The sequence below is a fragment of the Lampetra planeri genome, chromosome 12 (genome assembly GCF_965212315.1).
Source record: "Lampetra planeri chromosome 12, kcLamPlan1.2.h2, whole genome shotgun sequence".
NCBI classification, from domain to species: Eukaryota; Metazoa; Chordata; class Hyperoartia; order Petromyzontiformes; family Petromyzontidae; genus Lampetra; species Lampetra planeri.
This window is the reverse complement of record NC_136118.1, coordinates 10,322,217-10,338,650: the sequence shown is the minus strand read 5'-3', so window position 1 is coordinate 10,338,650 and position 16,434 is coordinate 10,322,217. Positions and strand designations below refer to the sequence as shown.

Sequence of the window (16,434 nt, the reverse complement as noted above, 5' to 3'; positions counted from 1 at the left end):
GGTGGAGCAGTGGTGGCACAGTGGTTTATGTACTGCATTATGAACCGTGCAAACTTACTCTGATCGGGCAAACATCGATGGCCGTGGCAAACGTTGGTGAGTCTGTCCTGGGTATTCCCTTTGCCATCCAGTTGTGAAATATGGTCAAACAACCGAAAGAACCAAATAATAATTCCTGCAGTCACGAAAGTTCTAAAATTAAGAATGGTCAAACAACCCCCACGACTGACGACGCAGATAAAGTCCTTTACAAAGCAGTGGATTGACAAAGGGCTACAAATGACTGTACTATCATTATTAATGGTCCTTGTTAATTTAGGTGTTTAAAAAGAAACAACCATTGTTATCCTGATCCAATGACACGTGTACATGTCACGTTGCAATAAGGAAATAAAATATGTTTAAGCAGAGTATTTCAAATTAATGCAGCTACAACCAAGATAATCGTTTAGGTGACTGCTAAGGCAGGTAGCTGCTCAAGGAAAGAAATTATCTTTATCACTGGACTACAACCCCTAGCCACCCTCTGCCTCACCTGGGGTGTGTTCAATGGGCCAAGAGGGCTTTGCCATGGCGCAAGGAGTATGAAGAGATAACTTTTTCAAAAGGCGGAGAAAATTTGCACAAGCAAAGGGTTTAACATCAATATATAAATGTTTAGTTACTCATATAATTGTACTAGTCGTCTTGAAATTTACCCCCCAAAGCTATTTGAGAATTGTTACGATTTGATTAACTAATAAATGCGGTATACTTGTTTTTACAGTTATGTGAATGTAGCAGCCTCGAGTGGTTGCAGGGGCTCGCATGAACCTGTTGCATACAACATTTGCGAATGGAAAAACATCGAATCTCGAACACACGTGATGGGCTGCAAGAACCGCGGGTTCTAAGAAATTATACGGATCGATTAATCGATGCATCGTTACTCCCTCATTATTCACCCGCCATCTTCAAACAATGTGACAATGTCATTAGATCTCCTTTGCCAGTACCAAAATAAAATAATGGGGTTTTTCCCCTTTTTCTGGCAACAAAACAAAATCCTTTTTACAAGAAGATAAAATAAAAAACACACTGATTATTATCAGTGTCATTCAGACTTCTTCTCGACAGACCTGTTCTCCACCTGAGGACGGCTGCTTTCCTTGTGGCCGAAACGTCGTGAGAATTATTTTATTATGTTTTATTATTATTATTTTATTATTTCCATTCTACGTGACTTTACCGAAAGAACCAATAAGATATTATCAGTGTGTTTTTTGTTTGCATTTTGACCACAAGCATTGTGGTTAATGCACACATGTTTGTATTTTGACCACAAGTATTGTGGTCAAAATGCACGCATGATTCCTTGTAAAGAGGATTCAGTTTTGTTGCCAGAAAAAAGGTGAAAAAAACCCCTATTATTATAATGTGACAATGCCCACCGAACGGTCAGCGAGGCAACGCCACAGACCGCTATCTCCTGTCACGACGCGCTCTGGGCTAACGAGCCGTTCAATAGAGAGGCTCGCTCTGGAGCTGTCTGGAGTGCTTGGGGCCCATTGAACGCACCCCTCCGTACGATACCTCGCAATAGACGAAGTTCACTGCAGGGGGAGGATAATGTCACACAAAACATGCAGAACGTGAGCGCGAGAACTCATGTGGAGCTTGGTGCGAGCGGTGATGTACGCAGGGGTTATCAATAACACTGGGTGTTCGGTGAGCCGTGGTTATTGTGGTACTAATATCGCATCAGTTGAGTTTGTTTTTGTCCAGAACATTAATGGAGATTCAAATAACGTTATTTATTTAAGATTCTTAAACAAGGCATACAATGATAATATAAATGACGACTCAAATAACGGTCTCAATTACTTGAGATACAGCATGGTAACAAAGAGCTCACAAAAGATTCGAAATATTTCTGCATATTAATATACATTACATCATGGTATTTTTCCCAATAAAGCAAGTACCAATTCCATAGAAAATATGTCTTGATCAAGATGTGTGGTTTGACTCAGACGCGCATTTTTCAAAGTTTAACAATAATGCACTCTCCCGATTCTAGGAAAATGACTTCCCACACCAAACCTATCTTTCTAAAAACACTCCTGCCCACACATATGAACCCTGCACTGAAAAATGCCCTGCCCCTAATAAATAAGTTAAAACATGTTAGTTTATAGAAACCATATTTTATTCACTAATTTCTATAATAAGCAGGTGCAGTGAGATGCAGGAAGACTCCGTGAGATAGTGCTCGTTAGTGAGCAGTGAGGCTACACGTTTATGGGGGCTTAGGGCTGTTAAAGTTTTGGGGGCCCCACTTTTGTACTCATACTCCCTTCCCTTTTAACTGTCTTACATCAAACATCGCACTGTTATTTACGAGGCGTATTTCAGGCGTAGTTTTTAAATGTGATATGCGAATTATAAAGTTAAGTGAAAGTTAACACGAACAAAACTATATTTATTTTGGCATATATATAATTGCTAGTAATGCACACAATTATTTGGTTTAAATAACCAAATTACACTATAGGATGTATCATCGTGCTACATTATGGCATTTAAACCATTATAAAGCAGTATATTTATTTTTTGGTGGGCGGGGGGGGGGGCTCAATGGTCATAAAATAACTATAGCAGCCCCCTAAAGGCCCCACATTAATCCGACACTGGCCAGGAGGGGTTCATCCTCACCTGATGGGGAACTCGGGATCGTAATCAAAGTTGTGCAGCTCTTGAGGGTAGCCGATGGACACCAAGCGCTCGATGGTCAGATCAAACTCCAGGGCTTCGTACTCTGGTGAGCGGTACACTGTGGGAGGGAATCTGTTGTCGTGACGCGCCAGACAGTCCCCTGTTCTCTTTGTGCAGGTGGTAAAAAATAATTATCAGTGTACAATATGTTCAACCGCAAAGCACTTAAATACGGTGAGAAGTCCACAAGGGAAATTAAGGACTGCTTTCTGTAATTATCTTGACGATTTTTCCAATCCAAATGAAATGTCACAATACTGTATACTTTCTTTATGTGCGTGTTTTTTGTTAATTCGTAATTAGATAAAAAAAATATATTTACTGTAAATTACTCATTGAGAATGTTAATCAAGTATTTCTCTAAACTGGGAGCTTATTTATGTTCTCATCTTCAGAAGTTAATATTTTCCACCACATATTCTTGCAGAAAGAATGCATATGTTTAAAAGAGCAACCATTATATTGGACTTGCAGGTCACTTCCAGAAAGCTATTGTAACAAGCACTGAATATTCCTCCTTACTTATCATGCAACTGCCCGCATGGTGCATGCGTGATCGGCTAAAGGGTCTACATGCAACTGCAGGAAACGTGAGAAAATTATTAACCAATATTAAATGAGTGATACAAGAAGCATCCAGGAACAAGTGGACTTGTCCACGTGTTCTTTAACATGAACCCACATCCAGACATGAGTGCAAAGGGCTAATTCCAGACCATGAGCAGAGTACTTTTTAACACTTTAGTGCAGCAGGGTAAAGGTGCCAAGCATAAAGTTGTGCAAAGGTGACGTTTGACCTGCCACTTGATTGGGCACTCCCACGAACAATAAGTGTGATAAAGTCATCTGTGAACCACGGGTGCCAGCGACATATCAGGTACCCGCCTCACAACCCAGTACATTGACACACTTCTGATAAGCAGCCTGTACTATGCCACCTCTTGAACTGATCTTGTGCGGCATCAGCTAAGGGGAGGCCCTCATTCTGAGCACGGAAGCCGTACGCACGTATAACGATAAACCACTGTCCCGTGAAAGCACTCCTGCACGATTAGGATGGCCGATCAATGCTTCAGCTTATCAGCCTCTAACCGTGGTCGGGTGGATTTTTCTATGGGTCCTCCGGATTTTCCCTCCACAAGCAGCAACATGCGTTTAGAGTATCTGGCTGATATAGGCCACTTCGTTGAGATATTATTCGTGATAGCCAGGTCGCTTCTGAAAAAGAGCTATGTAGCTCAGTGGGCCTTACCTGGTAAAACAAAAAACATTTTAAAGTACATCACAGTATTGATTGTCGAGGAAACCTCGACTGTGCATTTTGAACTTGAGCCAATGCAATTGGCTATGACATCGTTTGGACATCACATGTGTTACTGCCACCAGTGGCTATGTCCAATACCCTAAATTCATTTACATTTGAACTGTTTCTAATTTGGACGCAGTAACGTGGCTATCAATGATTTAAGACAATGCTGCTATTCATCACACCATGAGCTATGCTCAATTGGGTGAAAGGTGAATGGTGTGATGAAAACAAACTAGAGTGACCCGTATAAATGATTGAAACACATTTGCATTCATTGTAGCATGAAAGAGAAAAAAGATTTGAAACATCATGTTCATATTTACACAGCCGTTTGCCCTTTTGTAAAGGATCTGAGTCTCCAATAGTGAGTTAGAAAGGTGACTTAAATATTCTTTGGGTCTTTCGGTAAAGTTACGTCGATAGGTTCAAAGAAAATACAAAAAACTACGACGTTTCGATCGCATCACAAGTGGTCATCATCAGGAAAAGGTTGTTAGCTTCTAAAGGCAAACTGTTTATAAAGGTTTTAAATGGACGTAGCCAAAATATCAGCAGCATGGGTGGAGCAACTAATGTTAATGTAAGTGATGGGCAGCGACCGCGATTGGCGGTGGGTTTCCACCAATTAAAGGGCTGCCAGGTGAAAATTAGCATGTTAATGTAACATCGGTGAGCGGCCTCCACGGCGAGCGAGCTGAGGCGGCTATGTTAATGTGAGAGATTAGCATGTTAATGTGAGAGATTAGCAGGTTAATAGAAGATCACAAAGCCACGCCACGTCGAGGTACAGCGCGCGAAGGTGGCTGTGTTGGTGTGAGAAATTTAACCTGTTAATGTAAAATCGGAGAGTCGAAAATAACAACTAACATCGGAAGGTGGGCAGGATGGGAACATCACAGCCAGTTATGACTTAAACTGGTTGATAACGTCCTTCCAATTATTGCCTAGTTTGTACCCATCTTCTCAGTTGAAATTGTGTCTGTGTCTGTATATATGGATGGCTTCATGAACAAATCTTTGTTGATAGCCAGTGGGTTTGCAAAGTACCTTAGTCTGAGATCAATCAATATCGTGTGAGCCCACCGCATTAAAACAATGATCAGCCAGATCTGCCTTGTGTTCACGAACACGGTCTGAGAACACGAGGCAGATCTGAAACATCGTAGGACCAATACCTCGGCCGTGGCTGATCATTGTTTTAATGCGGTGGGCTTCTCCCCCTGTCTCTGCCCCCTCCCTCCCCCCATTGTCTAACGCACTCACTTTACTTGTACTTGTGATGCTTTGCTGCTACCCATGATGTTTACGCAACACAGTTTTGCTCACTCTGAAAGCCTTTATAAGCAATTGCATTTGGAGGCTTGCCCCCCGTTTTCTCTCCACCGGATGAAGAACGTCGTGGTATTTTTTTGCTTTTATTTTTAATTTATTTTTAATTTTTATTTTATTTATATTTTCTATCTACGTGACTTTACAAAAAGAACCAAGAATATGAATTCCTGCAGCCACAAAAGTTTTTAAGTCAAAATGTATACTGCATACCACGTGCATGTTTTGCTTACCTGCCAGTGTGTAGTCCATTTCCAAACCAAAACATCGTATCCTCTCCACTGCTAAACTACGATTCACAAAAATCCTGCAAAAGGATAAGCAGAGAATAAGTAGGTTTAGAACTATAAAATTAAACCTACCACACTTAGTTATCATATATTTAAGTTCAGGAACCCATCCGTGCAGACCTATGAGTGGGTATTCTCTTGTGAGATTTGGTTTACTGTTGGTGCTGCAGTTATATAGTACCCAAAGTTCGAATTCCCAGCCAGGGCTATCATTAGTGGTGAGTGATATTTGAATCAGCCTTGGGCACCACTGCACCAGCCCACACTGACCTTCCCCGTGATTGATCGACGTGGCATTTGTGTAGGCCTTGATTTGGCGGTGAATTGAGAAACGGCTGTAAACCAAATTGGAAAACAGATATGACTAGGGATAGAAGATCTGCATGTATCAAACAATAATCAATACTTTTAACAAGTAAATATACTTTTAATTATGCTTTTGGATATATTAGACGCCAAGAAAAAAACTAAATTCCAGTGTTTATGTTTGTACATACGTGGATAATGCATACTCGTCCCAAAAGACAATTCATCTGCTTAACAAAATGCTCAACAAAATTATCATAACTCTGTGCTAAAGAGGAAATCACACATATATACACACACACAGTATGAGGCCGTCCATAAATGACGTCACGCGATTTTGGACTATGTTTGACCCCCCCCTTCGTCACATGGCGTCACAAAAAGTCAGACCCCCCCTCAAATATGACGTCACAAAGCTCTGCACCCCCCCCAAAATAAAACATGCTTCAAATCGCTTTAAACTATTCTCATTGTAGTGCGTATTTAATGTGGCGCTGCACTCTGATATTGTAGGAGAAAACATTTATTAAAAAGTAAATTTAATCAATTAGAACGTATTGTCTATATTTATTTAAAGTTGCGCATTTTCATGTGACGTCACATTTCTCAAACCGCCCCCCCGCCTTCGTTACACATCGTCACAAATGTCTGACCCCCCCCCCCCCCTCCAGGTGCGTGATGTCATTTATGGACGGCCCCTATATAAAAGGTGAGACATGTTTGGTTCATGGCCCTTGCCCAAAAACTTTACCAATTATATATGTGGATATGTTTTTGGTGGGGGGGGGGGGGGGTGCAAAGGCCAAACAAATACATTCAGTATTATACATGTGCGTAGTGACATCGCGGATGTCACTGTGTATTGCCGGCTCTAGAGAGGCACGGCATGCGATGTATCGACATTGCAGACACCACTTGGATGTGGGTGCAGTACCGGCCCTAGAGGGGCTCGGTGAGCGCTGACTGACAGAGCTGGATGGCACCACGCTCTGCGTGCAGTGCCGACCCCTATAGGATAGGGTGTGAGAGTGTCGGCCATGGGAATGGGCGTTACTAAGGGCCATGGCACTCTGGTTGACCCCGAAGGACACGTGACCGGTCAAGTCTACACAGGTGCCCCCAGGTGGGGGCTAGGGGTGGTCACGTGTCAGGGTCGAGATCCTGCTCGAGGGTTCTGGAAGGTGGGCGTGGCTAAGGGCGGGGCCAGCCACGCCACAGAGGACAAAAGCCAGGTCCCCCAGAGGGACCGGCTGCTGTTGTTCATCCTGAAGAATCTACGTCCTACAAGAGTGACCAACACGTGGACCTGGACCCAAGCTAGGGTCCGGTCCGTCGTAGCTACTTCCAGTGTAATTAGTGCAGTTAGCCTGGTGGTCCACCACCATAGATAGGGTGCTATCTTGTTAAGGGGTATAAACCCCGTGTGTTGGTTTTAATAAATGTGTTGCCTCCAAGAAGTACGTCTGCGACTCGGTTAAACTCACTACATATGTATACGTTTGTTCTTGACGAAAGTGTTGAGTATGTGTTATTTATGATTGTACACCACTGCCAATGCAATATGACGAGTTTTGTGTTGAACTTTGAAGATAACCCAAACGTTGCCAACTCGTGACGATGCGTTCAGGAATGGAAAGATAACTGACTGAGTACAGCACCCGAGCGCAATTGGTAATATTTCCAACAAATGTGTGTCCTTTGCCGATGACGAGTAAGCCACAGGGTAGAGTTGCTGATACTGTGCGTGTTATCAGGAGGGCTTGATCAATCCCTGGCGATAGAGACGATGGTGACATTGGTACGATCCACTGCATGTTTGGAGGTTGTGCACTCTGGCAGATAAACCTGAGTGTAGCTTTCTTTTTATGGTCACCATAATCTTTTGTTTAAACGTAAATATATCAATGAAACGTACACTGGTCAGGAGTCAAACAGGCAAACACTGAGAAAATAAGTTAATGTGGAGGGTAAGAAACTGATTTAAGCAGCTTATTCATGATTTGGACAACACTTAAATACTCTGGCTCAAATAATGTTTCTGCACGGAAATATACCTGTGATCACAATTTAGTAAGAACTCATGTATAACCCAAATACAAACCATTATATCATACTATCCTCAGCCCTTTGTCGATACACTACTAGATGATGACCTTCCCACACTGTGCGGGTAATGGGGGTTTCTTTGACCATACTTCACCATGCTGTACGGTGGTCGCCGATCCAATAACTATCCAGTAATAAACCTGGCTTAGCTCCTGAGATCTGACAAGATCACGTGAATTCTGAGTGATTTGGTCACAAGCGAATGATATTATAATGTTTATTAAATATTTGCACAAAAACAAATCGTATGCACTACATTGTCGTCATCATCATCATAACACCATCCTCCTTCGCAAGAGGTTAGGGGGTTCACTTCAGCCACTCCAATACTCATATCCTGTAAAAAAGAAATACATTTACGTCATCCCATTTTTATTTCATTTAATAATTTACTCAGCCACATGTTATACAAAAAGAAAACAACTCTAAAGGTCCACAAAAAACATACCCATGTCTAGGTTATAAATAATGAAATGTGTTGCTTTTTACGTTTCAAAATACAATGTTGTAGGAGCACACTTCTGTGCAGGATTTGATGGAAATTTTCTGCTCTTTGCATAGATTTTTTTTAAAAAGCAAACAACATTTTTTTTTATCTAGAGGGCATGCGAACTTTAATTTCATAACACTTATCAACGAAATGAGCACTAAAAGTCAAATCGTGCTATTGCAATAAAATAATATATCTTTATTGATGCATACCTGGGTAGTGGCGTGAGGCGCGGGGTTTGCAAACAGCGGGTGCATTTTAGGGCGAGCAGGTGCAAGCGTCAAGACATGGCGTAGCCGCTAGAGAGGCGCCAACAATTAGGGGGAGAAGCAGTAATTAAGTGGGTGCATTTGGGGACAGGCAGGTACGAGCGTGGGAACACGGGGTCGACGCCGGAGAGGCGGGAGATGGAGATGATAAGAGAGAGAGAGAGAGATCACGTGCAGGAGGTGCCGCTGAGGCGCCAGCTACAAATGGGGGTAACTGAGGACCCTTAATGAGGAGGGGGATATAAGGGTTTGTGCAGAGCAACACGGGGTGGTTGTTGGTTGGAGCTGAAGGAACGAAGAGGACAAGAGCCGGGGAGAAGAAGCCTGGGACCTTGCCCTCCACACCTCGTCCTCCCCAGCGGTGTTGGCTGATCCCCCGCTGGGGGCAAGGACGAGAATGGAGGTGTGAGAGAAGAGTGACAGGCTAGCAGAGTATTAAGTGAGAGGCTCGCAGAGTACAGAGAGAGGGAGTTCGGAGCAAGGGCGCGTTGTGTTAGTGCGAGGAGCATCCACACGGGATGCGAAGTAATAAAGTGACACAGGAGAAAAGCTAAAAGTGTCCGTGTGAATACACCACTACGCCTGTGTAATTGCACTGTAATAATATTTCAACATCCACCAGTGTATCCTCGGTTCCTTAGATGTTCATACTAAGGTAAAGAAGTTGGAAGGTTTGTCCTTGTGTTGGATCGTGCCGTCAAAAGGTCACCACAATCACGAACGCAGATTCTTTAGCTGTGCCCTCTTGTGTGAATTAATTCTCGACAGGGACCTGGAGCACTCTCACCGGTGGCACGCCTCCCGTTTGTACTTGCGAGCTGGCGTCATCCCGTCGACGCTCACAGAAGGGTTCTGCTGCTGTTTGAGGTTTTCGCACCAGGACGCCATGGCGATGAGGTTGCTTTCCACTTCTGGGTAAGGCCTTGGGGGAGCGAGACCACGTGTTTACTAGATGGGCACAAGTCACGTTTTTGTCACAAGCATAGTTAGGCAGCATCTCCATCACCACTGTCAGAACTAGATTAGAAAATCTAAAGCCATCGACCTGTGTTTGTTTATTCACGACATTCATATGTGTCATCCTTTATTCAATTACACATATGTTATGTCATATTAACTAAATATATTTCTTCGTGCATACAAATTGTCGCACTCTTCATATTTGTTAATTTACATGCTTTAAATATTTGGTCTTTCCCACCCCCCCCCCTAATTTATTCTGTAAAAAAGAGAATTGCTGTAAAAAAAGATGTTTCACAGGACTTCTGAAAAATTATTCGAGTGGCACATTTATCTTTAAGCAATAGAGGTGCCAGTTGTATATATGTAGTGCTCGTACCGACACGACAGCTTCGTGTATTTCCTCGGTTCTTTATTCAATTATATAGCTCCACATTTCTCCCGTCAACACCGCTCAATGTTCCTCCGTACACTCCAACCCACAACTCTCCGTCAACACCACTCAATGTTCCTCCGCTCGCTCGCTGCGCTCCGCTGGCCTCGCTCGCTCCCCTCTGCTCCTCCGTCGACTCTCTGTCGTCTCTCTCCTCTGATGCTTCGTTACTCCGCTGCTACCCTACACTGTACTCACTCTATCCACTGCTACCCTACGCTGTACTCACTCTATCCACTGCTACCCTATGCTGTACTCACTCTATCTGCTGCTCCGTCTCTCCATCCGTTCGTCTCTCGTTCCAGGCACCAACTCCCGTTTCACTCCACCATCTCACACTTTATCTCTGAACCAATTACCCCTAATTAATTAGATCATCCCCCGCGACGCCCCCAGATGCCACGTGGTGTTGTTTTTCCAGACACGCAGGCGCCAATCTCGGACAACAGCCCCTCTCGTCCAATCAGCGCCCTGCATCCTTAATTACCCCCGGCCACCTGCAGCCCCCTTAACTATCACGCCACCTTAATTTGGGCAACAACAACGGCCAGCCAATCAGCGCCCCGTGTCCTCATTCGCCCTCACTGTCCGCCACGTGCGCGCATACCGACCCAGCGCGTGACGCGTGTCTCAAGCACTACATATACACTATGCTATGAGATTATCACGTAAAAATGTTACCCGATATTTAAATATTGAGAGCTGGAATGTAATTTGTTTATGTCTCGGGCACCTTGAGACATTAGTGGAAGGCGCCTTACAAATAAATGTAAAATATTATAATATTATTATACTCTTTGGTTCTTTAGGTAAAGTCATATAGAAAGAGAAAATAAAAAAGTAAATAATAGCATACAACGTTTCAATTGCAACACAAGCAATCATCATCAGGTACAAATGAAAGAGAAAACAAATCTAGTAAACTTAAAAATATAATGCATTGACCAAGCCAGGTTTAAGGAAATTATTCTCAATAATTGACCATACTAATATATAAACACCCAGGTCTGTCATTCTGTGACTCTGTGACTAACGCGGCACGGATTGGCTGAAGTGCGTAACGTGACCGAGAGCAACCAGCCAACCAACGGTGCGCCCCTCCCAAACATGTACACCCCCGGATTGGTTGAAGTGCGTCACGTGACCGCGAGCAAGAGACGAGTGAGTGAAAGTGAGGAGACGAGTGAGAGTGAGGCAGAGCCATGCTCTCTCCACTGCTGGCCTGGGGGAGAGCCGCGCTATCTCTACTGCTGCCCTGGGGCAGAGCCGCGCTCTCTCCACTGCTGGCCTGCGAGAGAGCCGCGCTATCTCCACTGCTGCCCTGAGGCAGAGCCGTGCTCGGTCCGCTGCTGCCCTGAGGGAGACGGGTGAGTAACAGTGAGGCGGAGCCATGCTCCGTCCACTGTTGCCCTGAGGGACCCCCGTGCTCTCCACTGCTGGCTTGAGGAAGAGCCGCGCTGTCTCCACTGCTGCCGTGATGGTGCCAGACGCGTTCTCTCCACTGCTGCCCTGAGGCACAGCCGTGCTCTGTCCACTGCTGCCCTGAGGCAGAGCCGTGCTCTCTCCACTGCTGCCCTGAGGCAGAGCCGCACTCTCTCCACTGCTGCCCTGAGGCAGAGCCGTGCTCTCTCCACTGCTGCCCTGAGGGAGCCCCGTGCTCTCCACTGATGGCCGCCTGAGGCTCGCACTCCCGGGGTGCGCTCCGTCGCTTTAAGATGTTCTGTGTTCATATTTTGTTTGTTGAGGTTGCACCCAACTCAAGAGCAGCATTGGCTCACAGGGCTATACCTAATCAATGAAACTTGAAACCTAAGACCCCTTAAGAGCTTCCAAATAATCCTAACGGTTCTTTCACTGATTAATAAGTGATAGCTCTTAGAAGTTGATGTCAATATCACAACTACAGTTTAGATACATTTTCATTCATTCATATTAAAGTGACATCGCGGGATCGCCAAACAAGGTGTGTAGAGTGAAAGTTTTAAGTGAAAGCCGCGTAAAGCCGCTCTTGTTCCACTTATTAAAAGTCCTTAAGTACAGCGAAGCTGTTCGCGTTCTTTTTTAGTTTGTTTTTATCATAATTCACTATCAGCCGTACATCCGTTCGTCTCTCAAGCCATGAGGTAAAAAGTAGTTGAAGGTGAGTTCTTCAAGAATTAAATCTGAAAACAATGCACACGGTTCTCAGTACATTAGTACTGTAGTTTTTGGGGTGCTTAAATCCACTGCTGGATGAAGGCCCACCGCACGCTGTGCGAGTGGATCATAACGATTTACTTGACCAGCCTGTTGGGGGCCGCCGCACGCTGTGGTTGTTGGGGGGCACCATAGGTGCCCCCGCACAACCACAATCTTGTATTAAAATAAGTTCTGGAAAGCACTCATGAATATAAAATACTGTACTGTTATGCCTAGCATTTGGGGAATATAAAAAATGCATTTGACTCAGGAGAAATTGATGCAGTCATTCAAGTTCTTTCAAATCAATGCCTCAACAATATATATTGAAATATGAATACAAAAACATTGACAAAACCGTAAGTAACACTGAGATTTCATGAAAGAGTAACACATTTCAAACGAGTCTAACAAGGAGACGTGTATTCGCCAAAATCATTTACAGCCACATGAGACGATGTTTGTTAAAAGTTGGATTGGAGAAATAAAGTCATAAAATAATTTACAATTTTAACGGTCTCTCCTGGCATGTCGTTTAAATGCCACACACGTCGCTTAAAATATACTTGTGTTTGAGCAGTGGCTGTATGCTAGGTGTTACTCTTCCCAGAGGACACAAGGCCATCACGTGATGGTAATGCTTGAAGATGGTTGTAAAAAACCACACATGCAAGTTCAGAATGCTTAATAGTAGTTGTGCAACTCAAAGAGCTGTAAATAAACATTGTTAATTTATATTCAACAGTGCTAAAGACCAATGGAAATATTACTTATGAAGTCACCATCGATATATTAATTAAACAATTGTATGTGGTTTAGGCAATGCAATCACGCTGATTATAAAATATGGCAATTACAGCTGTTAGAATTTCTTAATCCAAGGACCCACCTTACATTTAGTGATTTATGTATATAATACAGATATAAATTACTTAGCAGTGAAGTGGTGACACGTTGGCTAGCATAGTGTATTATGATTAGTATGGTTGGCTATGTACGGTGCGAAAGAAATTCGACATACACACACAAGCCCTACAAATTTAGTTAGATTCCCAGTCACGACTAATGTTGGAAGATAGGTCGTAAATGAAGTTCGGCGAAAATGTATTCAAAGTGGCCTTATATTGTATTTTCGTCGTAAATGTGTGTTTTCCAAATTCTGTATCAACATTTTTACCAACATGTAAAAAAAGACATAAAATCAATACTCGATTGAATCATAATATTTCACAAATGTCATGCGATCAACTTCAACTCAAATCCTATAGACTTAAAGTGCCATGTGCCACGCAAACATTCTGCGGCGCGACAGCTCACTGGTTCGAGCGCCACAAACCGTGCCACGGCGCGTTCGAAGCGCTCAACGCACCAACACCCACAGCGTCGTCGTCGTCATCATCATCATCATTGACCGCACGGGCCTGATCCGCAGCTATGGGGAGATAGGCACGTTGTCAGCGGAGACCGAGATGAGGATGTGTGTCCGGTGTGGGGAAGCGACGAGACAAAACGACCCTGCAATGACCCCTCCCCAACCCCGCGAAAGGGAAAAGCATCTCGACCGCCCCCCCCCCACTCCGCCCCTGTGTGTGCTTTTCGGCACGACCGATATCACACGCCCGGGGCGCAGTCCACGCCAGCACAGCAGCACTGCATAGCAATGTCCGTGGCCTTAAAATAACCGCTGCCGCATACGCCGTAAAACGGCTGCACTAAAAACCACACCGACACACACACACGCCCACGCAGACACGTAACACAAAGCCTCTCGGAGTTGCGTACACGTACCGAGGATGATATCTGTAGGGTGCAGCCGCGCAGCCTTGGGTTAAATATCCTTGCCTGTTGACTCTCCTCGGCCCACCGTTCTCTCGGTGGCAGGGAGATGGCTGGCAGGGAGGGATGAGTCACCGAGCGCCCTCAGAGCGCCGCTGCTCCAATGCGCCGCCTGACATCAGGGCCAGTTTCAACGTTGCGGAGTCGACAGAATTTTGTGTTGTACTTGTGAAACACATGCCCGTCGTGGCACCAACACCATGTAGCGGAGCCTCCACTATTTTTAGTTGGCTATTGGCATGGTGTTCCCTCCTTGCAGTCCAGTAAAGTTTTGGTTTACTTTACTCAAGCCTCGGAGTTAATTTTCTTTTTCACAACACGAGGCTAAACGTGATGGGACAAAAAGCAATCTCCACCTCGCGTAAGCATGAACTTAATTCTACGTTTTGTACAGACGTAACCTCCATAATGCAGGTTTTTTTTTGTTAGATCGCGTACATATGTGTCGTTAAACCCGCCACCACCCGACACAGCCAATTAGTAAGGTTTGTCACGTAAACAGAACATGCCAATTCGTTACTAGTACAGCACACCGTTGTGTTGGAGAGCAAATCCACAATATTTACAATCTGAGTACTACGTTTTTCCAGTAATTACAACCGGCATCATCAGGCGGCAGACAGATTTTATGGTTGCTATTGGTCGCGAAAGCCTACGTGTTAGAAGTAACCTATTTATGTGACTGTTAAGTCGACATAACTCTTGTCACCACGCGCATAATATGTTAACATAATTCCTGTTCGTGTGAATTGGTCGCCGCAGTGGCGAGATGTACCTCCCTTGCCTGGTATGCAGACGGTCGTGGGTTAGATCCCGACCCTGATGCCTGTTACATATTAGGAGTTTGAATATTCTCCCCGTGGTCGTGTGGATTTTTCTACAAGCTCTCTGGGTTTTCCCTCCACTTTGATAAACATGCGTTAACGGTAGATTATTTGGCTTTTAAAATTTCCCACGTGATAAGTCATTTTAACGCCAGGTGACTTCTGAAAAAGAGCTATATAGCTCAGCGGCCTTTACTGGTAAATACAATAATTCAGTTTAGTTACACAAATGCAAAACGGTCCACCACATCCCCTCATCATTAGCAGGTGTGGACTATCCACCAGAGGTGTGGACTCGAGTCATGTGACTTGGACTCGAGTCAGACTCGAGTCATGAATTTGATGACTTGCGACTCGACTTGGACTTGCATAACAATGACTTTGTCCCACCTATGAGATGTGGACTCGAGTCATGTGACTTGGACTCGAGTCAGACTCGAGTCATGAATTTGATGACTTGCGACTCGACTTGGACTTGCATAACAATGACTTTGTCCCACCTCTGCTATCCACTGCTGGATGATGGCATCCCCACACGGTTTGCCATCCGTCATGGTCCTTCGATGCCAGAATTCATATAACTCCTGCAACATGAGCTGACCCCATTGCTTCATCTCCGCAGTGGTTGTCTCGCGAAAGTATTCTCTGCTTTGTCGGAAATCCACCACCAGTATCGTTCATCGGCAATCATCCCTTTATAGTCATGTGTCTAGCCCAAAAAAACACCTTTCTTAACAGTCGTTATGGGTGATGGATGGATCGACGTCTACCTTTATACCTTGCAATTCTCAACTTTGGAATGTCCTCCCATTATCTCTTTCCCCAAGCTTGTATAACCTTGCTCAATTCAAGAAACGTGTGAACTCTTATCGGTTACAACTTTGATACTAATCTTGATTTGAAGCTTTCGTGACTGCAGGAATCCGTACTCTTTGGTTCTTTCAGTAAAGTCACGTATTTTATATCTACCTACGTGACTTTACCGAAAGAACTTTGATACTGCTTTTCGTTGCTGGAGACTTAACGTTTTGGGCCCTTTGGGCCAGTGCTTGGCAACGGTGAGAATTACTACGATTCAGTCCGTGAAAATATATTTTTCAAGATAGTTAGCGACAGCACAAATTCTAATGTAGACGAGTGGTGCCATGTTGGTAACATTAGGGCGCGTCTTCCCGTAAACTTTTAATTCAAAGAAGGACACATGGTAAGCTGGAAGCCCCTCCCTTCCTCTGTCAGCAGCCATGCCCACTCTCAATAACCATGCCCACTCGACCACTTGCCCCACCGACAGTGGCCTTATTGCTCTGTCTGAAGCTGGCCCTGCCTACTGCCCATAGACCCCGGGTACTC

At 44.3% G+C, this 16,434-nt stretch overlaps 1 protein-coding gene across 7 annotated transcripts in view; it reads right to left on the bottom strand.

Moving 5' to 3' along the window:
- Window positions 1-14,510, bottom strand: part of LOC144721669 (cytosolic purine 5'-nucleotidase-like) — a 63,230-nt gene extending 48,720 nt beyond the window's left edge. For 2 of the 7 annotated variants that reach the window (XR_013585945.1, XM_078599495.1), the window contains exons 1-4: window positions 14,213-14,507; window positions 9,641-9,775; window positions 5,626-5,699; window positions 2,695-2,812 (exon numbers count right to left, since the gene is read on the bottom strand). Coding sequence is in view for 5 of the 7 variants with exons in the window: in XM_078599495.1 (XP_078455621.1) it covers window positions 2,695-2,812; window positions 5,626-5,699; window positions 9,641-9,741 (293 nt within the window). In the remaining 2 variants the exon portion in view is untranslated. Of the gene's footprint in view, window positions 1-58; window positions 459-2,694; window positions 2,813-5,625; window positions 5,700-9,640; window positions 9,776-10,506; window positions 10,984-14,212 lie in introns of those variants that run through there. The other 5 variants (XR_013585944.1, XM_078599493.1, XM_078599490.1 and 2 more) reach the window with 5 other exon arrangements.
- Window positions 14,511-16,434: the final 1,924 nt, after the last annotated feature.